A 14,335-nucleotide genomic window follows, 5' to 3' on the forward strand; every position below is an offset into this window, starting at 1 on the left:
TGGGTGTCTTGTAACTTACTTAACTGTTATATTGTACTCAGCTTTTTACAGTCTAGTTAAATCATATTTGAGTGAAGCGATTTATCTAAAGCAGTGTTTAAGGGCTCAGACATTCAGGAAAATTGTATTTGTAAGGAAACAATAGTGAAATTGAATTGCGAATCTAAAATACCTTTACGTCAAAACAACTGGCCAGCAGATGGCGGTATTGGGCCGTAACGTTGGATGTCATCACAACTCAAAGAAGAGAAGAGCGGAACAAAACGTAGAAGAAGAGTGACACGTGATTCCCGCTAACTGGAGGCAAGATGGCGGTGGCAGTGCGGAGCTTGCAGGACCAGCTGGAAAAAGCCAAGGAAAGCCTGAAAAGTGTGGACGATAACATTCGTAAATTAACTGGACGTGATCCTAATGAATCAAGGTGAAAAGCATGAGCGGTTGTTTAGTATTCTGAACATTTCTGCTGAGAAGTGAATCAAGTTTCACCCATTCAAAGGACCACCGATACGCGTTAGCATGAGTCGGTTAGCTACTTTAGCAAACATTACCACCTTAGACGGTGAGCGAGCTGAATTCACACAAATCCGTCTTAGCGTCATTATAAACAATGCAATAACAACACAAAGTAAAAGGTTAATATAAATGAAGAAATAATAACTATTTGCCGTGATGTGGACTATGTAACCAGGAAGGCCTGTGACGTTTGGCGTCGTCCCGACATGAACCTGTCTTTATATACAATACCACTACCGAGATAAATCTGTCTAACAATACCACTACCGAGATAACATACAGGACCAGATGACTCATTTTGAAGACATAGTTTGTGTTGACCCTGTTTCCTTCTGTGTCTACAGACCGGGTCAGATCCGTCGGCTCGGCGGCCCCATGGCAGGCCCCGGTGGAGGTAGAGGAAGAGGAGTCAACCTGCTCAGGTAAAAACATGATGAATCAACCTGCTCAGCTAAAACTGTAAAAACATGATGAATCAACCTGCTCAGCTAAAACTGTAAAAACATGATGAATCAACCTGCTCAGCTAAAACTGTAAAAACATGATGAATCGACCTGCTCAGCTAAAACTGTAAAAACATGATGTACAGATTGAAATAGCTGCTCTTAACTGCGATTCATGCAATAATGAAGTAGAAAAAAATCCATTATAATTTTGACAATATGCTGTTAACCTACATACACTGATTAATGATATTTGTACGAAATAAATAAATATTTAACTTCGAGATTGAAGGATCTTCAGACCTGCATTTCATTATAAATATGATAAAAATACAAAGCCTTATAGTTTAAGATTTACTTTTATTGATCCCCGCAAGGGGAAATTTCAGTTTTTACACTCCAAATCATGAACACACACACAGGCTGAAATACACATGCACAAACAGGATCCTATGGACATGCACTAATGGAGAGATGTCAGAGTGACGGAGCGGCCCCCGGCAGGCGCTCCTAAAATGATAATAATAATAACTTTATTTATATAGCACCTTTTTAAAAACACAGGTTTACAAAGTGCTTCGACAAACAACAAAAACAAACTAAACCAAACACAGAAGAACATAAACAACAGTAAGAACATAACAAATGAAAAATACAAAAAATAATTCAATACAATTCAACAGAAAAGAACCCATAGTGCACGATACCAACAGACATATATAACCCGACCATCACAAGAACCATCATAAGAACCATCACAAGAACCATCATAAGAACCCAGGAAACACAAGAACCCAACAACACGAGCTGAGACCAAGAGGAGCAAAGATTTAAAAAGATGTAAGAAACTAAAAGAGCTCAAAGCAAATCAAAAGAGAACAGCAATAAGAAGGTAAGAGCAGTAAAAGAAATAGAAACCAGTGAATAGATTATCAAAAAAAAAAAAACAAGTATATATACATATAAAACATAAATAGACAAAGTAAGTAAGATAAAAAATTACCAAATTAAAACATAAGAGGAGTTAAGATAAGAGCAGAAATAAAAGGACAGTAAGAAGTGAAAGAAGATAAAAATAGTAAAACAAGTAAAACAAGTAAGAGAAGACCTCGAAAACGAAATGGTTCATCTCAAGGGGCAATCCATCAAATAAACAGAATTTCTCACATTAAGAAGACGACATCACATAAAAGCAAGTCTGTAAAAGTATGTTTTAAGAAGGGATTTAAAAGAATTGAGGGAATCTGCGAGTCTTATCACCTCAGGGAGGTCGTTCCAAAGTTGAGGGGCCCTGACTGAAAAGGCCCGGTCACCTTTAGTTTTAAGTCTCGACTTTGGAACGACCAGGAGGCCCCCACCTGAGGATCTAAGACTGCGGGCTGGCTCATATGGTGTCAGTAGCTCTGTTATATAGCTTGGAGCCAGCCCCGTCCGTGCTTTAAAAGTAATGAGTAAAATCTTAAAATCGATTCTAAAACGTACAGGAAGCCAATGTAATGAATCTAAAATTGGAGTGACGTGATGTCGTCTGTTACAACCAGTAAGAAGCCTAGCTGCTGCATTTTGTACTAGCTGGAGGCGAGACAGTGACTTATTCGTGATTCTGGAAAAGAGGGAGTTACAATAGTCAAGTCGGGGGAAAGGAGGGTGTGGATGATCTTTTCGAGGTCTGGTTGGGTTAGAATTGTTTTAATTTTGGAGATGGTGCGTAAATGGAAGAAGCATGATCGGACAACTGTTTTGATATGGGATTCAAAGGTGAGATTGCAATCGAATGTTATTCCTAGATTTCTGGCGGTGGGTTGGACATTGGTGAATAAGGGACCGAGGCTGCTCTTTGAGATATGAGTGGAGTTTGGCGGGTTGAATACTATGATTTCAGATTTGGAATTGTTCTGTTGGAGAAAGTTTTGTGCCATCCAGCAGTTGATATCGTTTAGACAGTTTCTGACAGCAGCTAGGCTCCTAGCGTCCTCAGTTCTCAAAGGAAGGTATATCTGTGTGTCGTCTGCGTAGCAGAGAAAAGAGACTTTGTGGCGTTCTATTATTTGGCCAAGAGGCAGCATATAAAATGGGACCTAAAACCGAACCTTGCGGTACACCACAGGTAATGTTAGAGGTAGAGGAGGAGTAGTTACCAATGGTGACCGCAAAAGTTCTTTCTAAAAGATAAGAGTAAAACCAGCTAAGTGCAGTATCCTTTAAACCAACCCATTTTCTGAGACGATCAATTAAAATTGTGTGATCAACAGTATCAAAAGCTGCGCTAAGATCTAAAAGAATTAAATTGATGGTGGGGAGGGGGTTTTGGTGCCTTGCTCAAGGGCACCTCGGCAGTGCTCACAAAGTGATCTGGCACCTCTCCAGCTACCAGACCAACTTGAGAGTGTCGCTTTAAAAAGCATAACCGGGTATTTAATATATTGTTCTTTTGCAGTTTTTGATGTTTGCTTTAAGACTGTGATCCAAATGAACCGCACAATTAAATCAATAAATTTTTCACCAGTTTAAAATACAAATAGTTAATCATAACCTTCATAGAGGTCAAATTTAATTCAAGCTTGATATTCATTAGTTTTGCCTAGCTGTACCTAATCGAGTCACTTATTGTGCAATTTCTGTATTACAGCAATGATAACCGTTAAGTGCTTTGTTCTGAAGCTGGTCAACATCTATAATTCAGTTTTCTATTACCCTCTTTTTTTTAAGTTGCGGAAGGAAATTACACCTTTAACCATTTATTTGTTTTGTTCTTTATTAATGTTCTTTGTTGCAGTGATTACATATTTCTCATTCCAACCGTTTCTTTAGCATATGTTGAAATTTTTTTTATATAGCAATTCAATTATATAGGGTTAGGATGAACACGTTTACAAACAAAAGGAAATTAATGATAGTAGTAAATAAAACGAGGGCGATAGAGCAAGTGCCTATTTACTGCATGGTCTTTATATTTCTTTAAAACAGTGTTGTTTGTAAAGCATCATCTTACCTCTGACCAATGTCTTTGTCTTTAACAGACGTAGTCTCTCAGATATAGGCGGCGGCGGCCCTCCTGCCAAGCAGAGGGACATCGAGGGAGCCCTCCTGAGGTGAGATTTTAGGTTTTTTTGTAACATGGTATCTCTACTTCTGTAGTAAAAATAACTCGCCACACTTTTCATGGTGGTCAAACGTCTACTGTAGATTGAAACAATTATGTAGGTGGGACTGATGTTAATACTCTGATATGTAGTTCTTTTTCTTAAATAGCTTTTAAAGTTTTCTGTATAGAGCTTTGGTTCACAATCAATGTAGTAAGAACAGCTTTTAGAATAGGGAAGTGGAGTTGTAGAGGAAGCAAATTTAAGTTGTTTTAAATTAGATTAGTCCTCATTTCCTGAAGGGTACAACTTATTTTCCTCTGGTGAATCCAGAGAGAGAATTATTGTTAATGAAATATTTAACTCGTGTTCAGTTGCTGTTTTTGTTTGAGAGTTATTTTTTCTCTTTTATATCCAGATCATGCTGAAATGATTGAATTACTTAAATACTTGGCTTTTATTTGACAGATGTAAGGCTTCATTAAGCACATCTGCCTTCACAGATGTTACAGCGGGAGTTATTAAGTTGGAATAGACTCTGATGGGACTATCACTTGTTAGCTTCTTACCCTCTCATGTTTATGCAGGCTGGCAGGGGACCAGAGGGCCAGGAGAGACGCACGTCACGACAGCGACGCCGAGGATGATGACGATGTCAAAAAGGTAAGACCGTGCAGCCTGCCGGGGGGCGGGGGGATGTTTACCTGAATGTTTTATTTTTTCATTCATCAAAGCTTCACTTCACAGTGAGTTTGACCTTTTACCCTCAGGTCATCGTTTTAGAGCTCCTGTGAGAAAAACTAAAAGATTGTCATTTGTACCCAGTCTATTAATGTCAAACTGATTGTTTCATAATGTGAGGAATAACGTCCTTTTGTTGCTGTGTAGCATGAAGGGTGAAAGTTGCTAGAATGTCAAAGTCAACAGGAACAGGTGGATTTCTTTAAGCAGCACGTCCAGCTAACGATTGAAAGCTAGTGCAGGCATTTGATAACATTTGACTTTTGGTATACTTTATTCATCCCCAAGGGGAAATTCTAATGGGGCTTATTTTGTTCTTGTTGAAATCGCTTTGCATCTCAAGACAAATTGATAAATCAGATGTCTGTGAAAAGAGTGATTTACTTTCCATGGCTTTTACAAGGCCTATAAAATAGTCTGTCGCCCGTGCACGAGAGGAGTCCTCAACAAGCTAAAGCTAGCAAGCTAGTGGCAACATTTAGCATGTGATGATAAAGGCTTTGAAAGTCTAGAAGGGTTTGGTTCAAGTGCCTTGAGAGGGTCTTAATTTAACTCATTAAAGATCTACAGCCTCTGTTTTATTTCCAGTTTTCTTGTTTCTGTTGTGTATTCTCTCAGGCATTTTCAGGTTGCATTACTTTCTATCTGCCATCAATTTGTATCCTTGGTAATCTCTTTCAAAAATGACATACGTTGAGAAGTTCCTTGTTTGTTTTTTTGATAAAGATAAATGCCCCTTACAGACGGTTTGCTCTCTTTTTTTTGTTTTTCTTCATTCCACAGCCGGCGTTGCAGTCGTCAGTAGTTGCTACCTCCAAAGAGAGAACACGCCGAGACCTTATCCAAGATCAAACCATGGACGAGAAGGGCAAACAGAGGTAAGCCAACATGAGGTTCATGAGTCTTTATATTGAGATCGTTATTATGGCTAAAATTGTCATATTACACCCAACAATGTAATTTCTACCAGAAAGGACGTAAAGAATTCTAAGTTATAATTGTTTGTCTTATTTATGGTTTCTTCATCGTTCAGGAATCGGCGCATGTTCGGCCTGCTGATGGGCACCTTACAGAAATTCAAACAGGAGTCCAACGTCTCTACAGACAGGGTGAGGAAAATCTGTCCCATTTATTATGGAACTGTTGACCTGATTTCCTGTTAGGAGAGGAGGGCAGGAAGAGAAAGTTAAAGGCATCTCCTTGACTGAATGGCAACATGAGCTTAATCCTGTTTTCCAAAGTCATTCAACAAAGCAAAGATTACAACTGGCCCAGAAATTCCTGAAGCTAATTACATATTTTATTAGATTCCTAGATGTTTTTATTCTGCAACATCACTGAAACATATGAATAGGATTAAATCTCTTTTCAGGTGGCTTATTGGCCTTTTATTAGACAGGAAATGTAGCAGGAGAGAGTGGGGGATGACATCCACCAAATAGTGAAAGAATCAGGACTCAAACCTGGGACCAGTGCAACGAGGATGTAGCCTCTGTTCATGGAGAACCTGCATTACCTAGCTAAACCAGAACCCTGAACTAGTGCCTGTGTATTATTAGTGTACATCTTCCTCCTTGTCTTCAGATCTCCTTATCGCTGACTCTGCTTTCCCCCACAGCTAAAGAGACGTACAGAGATTGAGCAGAAGCTCGAGGTTCAGGCTGAAACAGAGAGGAAGAAGGTGGAGACTGAAAAGAAGGAACTGTTTGAAGAGAGGAGATCCAAACAGACTGAGCTGAGACTGTTGGAACAGAAAGTGGAATTAGCTCAGCTGGTAAGAAAATACTTTTCAACACTGTTTTCTTCTAATTGTAGAATTTAACTCTTAAATGTGTAGAGCAGAGCGGGAGATTATTCCTGTCAAACACCTTTAGACTAATAGAAAAACTCGATTCACTTTAAAGACTTTGTGATTTTTTGATCCAGTAGATGTCGCCCTTGAGCACCAGCATGAAACCAAAACAACTTGCGCTGTATTGTTGTGTTAGCATGCTAATGCTAGCTGTCTTTATTCTGCTCGTATCTTCACACTGCATGTAAATTTACCTAAAGCGTGCGGGAGGAGTGGTCTTCCTAATAATGACTGTTTGTGTTTATCACTGCTACATGTATCAGGACATGTCCACAAACACCAGTTGAAAACAATAAACAGGAAGCTGAACTAACCATCTGCATTCACACACTGTCACACTAGAACATTTAAAGGACTTGATCCTGGGGGCTGGGAGGATGAACTCTCTTTGAATACTGGAGTCGTACAGTAAACTCATCCAGTCCTTTGTGTTCTCACATGCAATGGTGATGTCTTGACATTTTTTGGGAGTGCTGTGCAAAGGGGGTTTAGCTCACTGTTGCATAAAGAATAAAAAAGCTTTTATCTTAGATTGTTTTCAATAGAATCATATTAAAACCACCCCTACTACTTTTTTTATTTAGAAGTGGCATTGAGTGGTTATGGGAGAAATATTGTGTTGTTGAAATATGTTCTTTTATTTCTTGTAACCCTCTCCTTTGGCCATGACAGCAAGAGGAGTGGACCGGCCATAATAACCATTTGGTGAAGTACATTCGTACTAAATCAAAGCCTCATATCTTCTATCTGCCTGGAAAAATGTGCTCCGCCACGCAGAAACTCCTCGACGACTCCACCAAGAAACTGAACGGTCAGTCGGGTTTCGGTCTTCTTTCAATCTTAACAGTGAAACAGGTTTGTGTGTGTTGTCGCTCTGTAACCTCTGTGCATTGTCTGGACAGCTGTGTTTGAGGAGAGGCGTGAGGCTTTTGCTGAACACCTCAGCAAGATGGAATCCCGCCCCCGGCGACAGCCGAACCGCGACCAGGACAACAATGCTGCTGCAACAGGGATGGACCAGCCGGCGGAGGGTAAGAAAGCAGGTCAGGTAGTCAAGGTGACGGGTAACAAGGGGTTAGCGGAGATGGATGACGAGGAGGAGGAAGATGATGAGGATGAGGAGAGGGGAAAGGAGGGGGATAGAAAGGTGGCAGAAGAGGAGAGGAAAGATAGGGGGCAGGAGGTGTTGAAGAAGAAGGTGGAGGAGGAGGAGGGGATGGAGGTGAGTGAGGAGGGGAAAGAGCAGAAAAAGGAGGGAGGAGAGGGGGTCAAAGACAGTGAGGAAATGGGGGAGAAGGAGGAAAGTCCTGAGTCAGGGGAGATGGAGGTGGAGGGCGGGGCAGTGCAGGAGAGCAAGACTAATGGAGTGGGGGGAGGAACAGACAGTAAGGAGGAAGTCAAAGATCTTCAGAGTGAAAAGACAGAGGACACACCGTCCTCTGACGCGACCGTAACCAGCAAAGAAGTCCCAATCGACAGTCAGCCACAGATCATCCTCCTCACAGAGGAACCAGCCGCTCAGTCCTCTGAGGTTCCTCCTGGGCCTGAGAGCATCCCTGCTTCTGAAACGGCTCCCTCAGTGCCTGTGCAGGTCTTAATCAACCCTGGCCTCAATGCCCAGGAATCCGCAGCAGAACACCAGGCTGTGGAAGAGAAAACAGGTGATGAAGCACCCCAAAAAATGCCTGATACCCCGGAGGCCCCAAGCATGACCCCTGCTGCACCCTCTAAGGAGGAAGAGGATGGTAAGAGAGGCAGGAAGAAGGAGAAGGCGGCAAAGAAGGGCCGCAGTCACAGCAACAGCTCCTCCTCTTCCTCCTCCGGATCGTCCTCCAGCGGGAGCTCCTCCTCTTCCTCTGGATCTAGCCGCTCTTCTTCGTCCTCATCCTCCTCGTCCTCGTCTTCCAGCAGCCGCAGTCGCAGCCGAGACGGCGGCAAGCGCAAGAGGAGGCCATCAGAGAGGAGCAGGAAGAAGGGGGAAGAGAAGAGTCGCCGCAAGAGGGGAGGTAGTAGCGGCGGAGGGGGGAGGGACTCCAAGGGATCCAAGGAGAGGAGGAAGAGGAGAAGCGAGGAAGGGAGGAGCAGGTCTTCCCGAGGAGATAGGGAGCACAAAGATAGAGAAAGGAAGGACAAGAGACGCTAAACCGAGAAATACATGACAACATACGAGGGGGGAACAATGCTAAACCTAATGATACATGAGATGATTTTTAAACTAGTGTTGCCCTTTGGAGTGAGGGTGAAAATGGAAGGATTTTTTTTTCTAAGTTTAGGGGTTAGTAAGTCAAAGCCCAAACTAAATTGACTTAAGTGGTTGACCTTTACGTGGCAAAAGAAATGTAGACTTTTTTTAAAATTCTGAAGTCACAGTTGTGCATCTGGCCGAGCATATCCTTTTTACTAACTGTCACTGAACTCCTCACCAACAGGGTTGAGACTAAATTTGAGTCCTCATTTTAACTAAAAAAAAGTCATTTATCTTGGCCTGATGTCGATTTTTTTTTAAAAAAGGTCTTTGTGGCACTCAAAGAAAAGATACTGTTGAATGTTTGCTCAGACGTCGGCTGCTGTTTTAATTGCAGCCATTCACATACAGTAGTTGTGTTTTCAAGTTGATGTGACGATGCTGTTAAGTCTCATTTATATCCACTGTTCGGTCACTGTCAAGGCTTTATCGTCATTACGTGGGTACATGTGATTTTTTTTGTTTTGTACTGACTGATAATCTGCTTCCTATTAAAGGTGAGGTCTACATAAAAATGTGTGGTGGGTTCTTTCCTGGCATTTCAGCCCCGCAACTGATTATTTTATCAACTACTCATGAGTATTATTTTGTATGTGTAATGCCCAAATTCAGCAATATAAGCCTCAAACTTTTAGTCTTAAGATTATTTCTTCCTTTAGTCCAACCAACTAAAATCCAAAGAGATTGATCTTTAAATCTAAAATGTATGGACCAATTGTTAACTTCCATGAAGTATTTATTGTATACTATGCATCACGTTCTCTGCTGAATTTAAGGACTAAATGCATCAAAAGGAGGGACTGAAGATCTCCTTAAAACACTCAGAATGCACCTCTGCTTTTTAGAAGATGAGGTTGCAAACACTAGTACGTTAACTTTATTATTCTAAATTTGCAAATTCATAATGAATCACTGAATGCCTTTTGCAATAAAACTGTACTATTTGATTTAGTCAGTAATCTGCGCCAAACAGCTGATCACCTGACATGTGGCTCTTTGTTCCTGAGAATGTTATTTGAATTAGAAGACCAGTCTAATGATCACCAAGTTACTATGTCTGTGTAGATACTGTAAACTTTCTATGAATGACCCCGCCTTTATTTGAGACCAGATACCTACCTCCTACCAGATAAACTTTACATTATTTCAAACCAAATATGGGAAAGACTATGAATCTTACATTTAAATATTATAATATAAATAAGAATATTTGACTTTGTACAAATTAAGGAAATAAACTACTGGTTTTAAAATAATACACTTGATATTGCTGTTTAACAGTTTGGTCTACCTGCTTTAAGGCATATGCATACTATCATAACTGACTTTCTTGGACAGATGTCGGAGTTCATCTTTCTTGACATCTTGCTGCTTTTTCTCCATTTTAAGACTATTTCAACATTAAATGCGTAGGATCCGCTAATTGAGACATGCCTTTATGGTTTGTGAAAAGGGACTGGTCCTTAAATTGGGACGGGCTTTAATTTAGAGTTTTATGGTATATCAGGTTAGACCTTCAGCCTTAATTAAAGGACCTTGTATTAATAGAAACTGTATCTGTGGTGCTTTAACATCTGATGACAAACAACTCTATCCAAAATCAGTTCTACAAATCATCATAAATGTTTAATGGGCAAATAATTTGATGCATGAAAAACCTCAGGACTGAGCTCCAAAACACCCAGTTAATAGAGATAGTAGGTCATGAGTTCATGTTCCAGTCCTCATCATTGGCGTGTATGAAGATCCCACACAGTCCCGAGTGTCCGTGTCCTCTGCCACTTTCTTTTCAACATTTCTCTGCAGTGTGTTCACAGTGAGATTGTGGAGCCTTGTGACTGAAGGCTGCATCGGTAAGAAAAGCTCAGAACACATTTCTTCTTCATGTTGTGTTGATAGAAGTCATTACAGCTCAACGCTGTTCACTCTGGCTGGTCTGCCAGGTCATTCTGCTCAAAGTACCTGCAGGGAAAAATAGTTCAAATCAATACATACATCCTGTATCATGAAAGTACTATCAACATTTATACATGTATATGTTCTACATGTAATTAAAAACTAAATATAATGTAATAAACACTGAAGTAGTTACTGTTGGGTAGGATAAGAAACACATTTGTTTTAATGCAACCAGCCATAAAAATGTGATTTGGCCTGACCACTACACAGTTTTTGGAATCAGTGGTTACCTGGCAACAAGACAGATGAGCAGGTTGAGGGGAGGCAGTTTCTCGTCTTCCTGACTCTCCTGTTGAATCATAAATACAGGATTGAAACAAATATATTTTCAGCCCTACAATATTTTACATCAAGGATTAAATTCTTACATACAAAGGAGCTATAGAATACATGACACCCAAGTTGTGACAGAGAGAGACCAAGGCAGGATAAAATACAGTAAGGAGTAGTGGCAGCGTTTCTGCAGATAGATTATAACACCACAGAGCCAAATTAGAAATACAGCAACTTGTAGACATCAAATAAACAAGAAAAGAGGATGTTGAGGTTCAACAATCAGACTAAGTTTTACCAGTGTGCTACGGAGCTGAGAACATCGCCTGGCCAGCTGTCTGATGCAGGAGTGGGCTTCAGGTATCAGAGGCTTTTCCAGGCAGGCCAACAGAGAATACAGCCAGCGTCCCTGTACCAAACAAACAGTTTTTTTTTTAAAATCAAACAATGTCACAATAATTCAGAAAGACCAAATACACAGAAAGAGTTAATAAAACAGTCAACTTTAATATTTAAAATGAGTACATAGAGAGTCAGAAGTATCCACTCACCAGCTGAGGAGCAAACTCGTGTTCCTCAAACCAACTGATGAGAATTTCCAACAGCATCAGCACGGTGGACTTTAGGCACACAGACGGGACAAAAACAACATCATGATCAGACAGTAGAGCTGGTTCAGACCGGGTCCATGTCTAAAATGAGGATTTCATTTACCTGATTCAGTCTGCTGACTATGCTGAGGAAGGGAGGGAAGCCAATCTGTCCAGACATTCAGGGAGAGAGGAAACAAAAGTTACTACGATGATATGATCTGACAAGGTTGTGAGGCAAGTTAAGAATACAATATACCCTTTTCTTTCTTTAATCTTGAATTTTCAAAAAGTACCTAATATCAGGAACATAAATGATCCTTTTCCTCTTATGCTTTTTTACACTAACACTTGATCATACTTTACTGTAGTCCAGCGCTGGTTCTGGTTCAGCATTTGTCTGGCAGGAGGAAGTACCCAGATAGACTGTCTCTCCTAAACAAAATCTTTTCCAGCCCTCTTCATCTGTTAGCTTTGGCTGTTAAAAACACACACACACAGTGGATAGTAAACCACGTCTCATATTTAGATTATTTCTCACATCAGTGGTCAGTGAGCGACTCTGCTAAAACAGGTCCTCAAGTGAAATCTTTTTTGATGGTCATTTGTTTACACATTTATGGTGAGACCATCTCCTCACCATCAGCACGTTGTCATCCAGAGTCTGGCTGCTCCAGTGTATTCTGTTCTTGGTGATGGACTGAAAGAAAAACAAAAACAGAACCCACACATGGTTTGAAAAGACAGATTATATAGTAATCATATGTCAGTGCTTGTGATCCTTTTCAGAAGTTGTATTGTTTTTTTATAACTCAAAACCTAGGTGTCTTCTATTTCATCAAAGAGAGCGTTGCATTTAAATCAGTCGATGGTCAATGTGAGACCCAAGGCCATTGGCTCACAAGAGAGACAATAGGAGTCCTTTCTACTTGAGCTGTATCTGTGTCTGGATCCTCCTGTTCCGCTGGAGTCAAGGACACAGTCTATGCAAGCAGGTGTCTCAACGGTTGTAACAAATTCAAACATAAAAAATGTTTCCATTCAGAAAGTTTTGTTTTGTGTATGAGCACCTCCAAGTGTGCAAAAGTAAGATCACATATGAGCCTGTCTTTCATTTAGGACCAGTCTCAGTTGGATCATGGAACAATTAGGACTGTCTGAACTTGCTTTATGTTTTCATTATGTAGTAATGTGGAAGTTGGTGCTTGTGTTTTGTTTTACCTGTCTGACATCTGAGAAGTTACTGACTTGCTGCTGCTGCCAACGGAGACTGGGGGAGAAACCCACTGGAGCCGCATGGCAACCTGCCACCTGAAACACACGAGACACAGTTCTCAGGGAGTTGAAGAAACAGTCCTTTTTCCCCAAATGCATCTCATCTCATACATGTAAAGGTTGTCTATATGCCCCTTAAACACTGTATGCAAGTAGTGCAGTTTAAATCTTAAATTGATTTACTAAAACAGAAAAAATAAAAACAGTAGATTATTTAATCCTGCACATTATTCAAACATTATTGTATCCCCCCTACAGTTTCATTGTGTATCACAGTATTTTATACAACACATTTGAAATGATGTGTGAAAAGTCGTTCAATAACTCACAGAGGCATTAACTGTTTGTTTCTTCTTCAGTTTCTTTGGGTCAATTTGTGCAACCACCACCTCTGGACAAAGTGATGCCTCCAGCCTAATAAAGGAAGCACAACATGCAAGCACATCAGAACCTATGATCAGACCCGATCGACCTGATCGACAGGTGTAAAAGGTGACTGAAGTTATCAGTTGTAACTTTTTTTTTTGTGAACAGAGAAGAGTTAAGCGAAGAGTGGCAACAAAATCAAAACACTATTCTGATAACACCAGGATCGTTCATCAAGCATCAGGCTGTCACAAAATTCCTACTCTTTGACTCTGATATATTTATTAATATCCACAAAACTTACAATAGCCTACTTCCGGTGTGCAGCATCAGTGGAGTAGTCTACAGCGCAGTCCCCGTATGTATAAAGCCACACATTCATTGTTCACTGTCCAATGGGGGAGGGGGGGATGTTCTTTGGGTGACTTACTGGACTTGTCGGAGGTATTCTCGGGGGTTTCTCGGAGGTCCGTTCAGGTCCAGCTCTTCTGTACTGGCTCCGAAGTCAACGGGCAGCAGCCTCGGCATTAACTCCTCCGCGTCCGACTTCATTTTCAATCAATTCTTATCAAAAACACACAAAGTGAAATGCTGCCACACTTGTTGAAATCCACGACTTGTAAAATACAGTTCCTCTGGCGACCAAAACAACGAGTTTTTCGCAAGTGGTTCGACTACTCTCCAACTAGGTGGCCATGTTGTTTAAAACGCAGGCATATGACGTCGTCTTTATGCGCGGTGTTCGTTGCTATGGTAACGGATGCCTCTTGTGTTGTCAGCATTCCAGAAAAAGGCCGAAGTCCATGAAAATATCATGGTTTTAGTTTGCAAAAACATTTGTCTGTCTACATTTTTGTATATTTCTGTCACAGTGAAACTTATTGTCCACTAAAAAATATATTTTTAAATCAAATAAAAGCCTCTGACCTCTCACCAGGTAATGTTTTGTATGCTATTGCAAGCACCTCTTTGATGTTAATGATTACCTTAATGCA

General features: G+C 40.6%; 2 protein-coding genes across 2 annotated transcripts; one reads left to right on the plus strand and one right to left on the minus strand.

Annotated features, from left to right (window-relative positions):
* Positions 1-263: 263 nt before the first annotated feature.
* On the plus strand, positions 264-9,130 carry pnn (pinin, desmosome associated protein). The gene is made up of 9 exons (XM_061062705.1): positions 264-421; positions 858-935; positions 3,977-4,048; positions 4,627-4,702; positions 5,564-5,658; positions 5,814-5,889; positions 6,399-6,554; positions 7,305-7,443; positions 7,535-9,130. Exons 1-9 carry the CDS (start codon positions 309-311, stop codon positions 8,773-8,775), a joined length of 2,046 nt encoding a protein of 681 aa, XP_060918688.1. The 5' UTR covers positions 264-308; the 3' UTR covers positions 8,776-9,130.
* Positions 9,131-10,477: 1,347 nt separating this feature from the next.
* Positions 10,478-14,066, minus strand: gemin2 (gem (nuclear organelle) associated protein 2). Its single transcript, XM_061063387.1, has 10 exons — positions 13,771-14,066; positions 13,304-13,388; positions 12,921-13,010; positions 12,340-12,399; positions 12,061-12,177; positions 11,824-11,868; positions 11,661-11,729; positions 11,408-11,518; positions 11,067-11,125; positions 10,478-10,839 (listed from the first exon to the last, which is right to left on the minus strand). Exons 1-10 carry the CDS (start codon positions 13,890-13,892, stop codon positions 10,800-10,802), a joined length of 798 nt encoding a protein of 265 aa, XP_060919370.1. The 5' UTR covers positions 13,893-14,066; the 3' UTR covers positions 10,478-10,799.
* Positions 14,067-14,335: the final 269 nt, after the last annotated feature.

The sequence above is a fragment of the Labrus mixtus genome, chromosome 18 (assembly GCF_963584025.1).
Source record: "Labrus mixtus chromosome 18, fLabMix1.1, whole genome shotgun sequence".
Classification (NCBI taxonomy): domain Eukaryota; kingdom Metazoa; phylum Chordata; class Actinopteri; order Labriformes; family Labridae; genus Labrus; species Labrus mixtus.

What these genes read in the sequence shown, in the direction of transcription:
- pnn (XM_061062705.1), top strand. Translation starts at nt 309, where the DNA reads ATGGCGGTGGCAGTGCGGAGCTTGCAGGACCAGCTGGAAAAAGCCAAG. An exon ending in GACGAGAAGGGCAAACAGAG is followed by an intron (nt 5,659 to 5,813) that starts GTAAGCCAACAT and finishes TTCATCGTTCAG; the next exon opens with GAATCGGCGCATGTTCGGCC. An exon ending in CTCCACCAAGAAACTGAACG is followed by an intron (nt 7,444 to 7,534) that starts GTCAGTCGGGTT and finishes TTGTCTGGACAG; the next exon opens with CTGTGTTTGAGGAGAGGCGT.
- gemin2 (XM_061063387.1), bottom strand. Translation starts at nt 13,892, where the DNA reads ATGAAGTCGGACGCGGAGGAGTTAATGCCGAGGCTGCTGCCCGTTGAC. An exon ending in CAGCGCTGGACTACAGTAAA is followed by an intron (nt 11,869 to 12,060) that starts GTATGATCAAGT and finishes ATGTCTGGACAG; the next exon opens with ATTGGCTTCCCTCCCTTCCT. An exon ending in ACGAGTTTGCTCCTCAGCTG is followed by an intron (nt 11,519 to 11,660) that starts GTGAGTGGATAC and finishes TGTTTGGTACAG; the next exon opens with GGACGCTGGCTGTATTCTCT.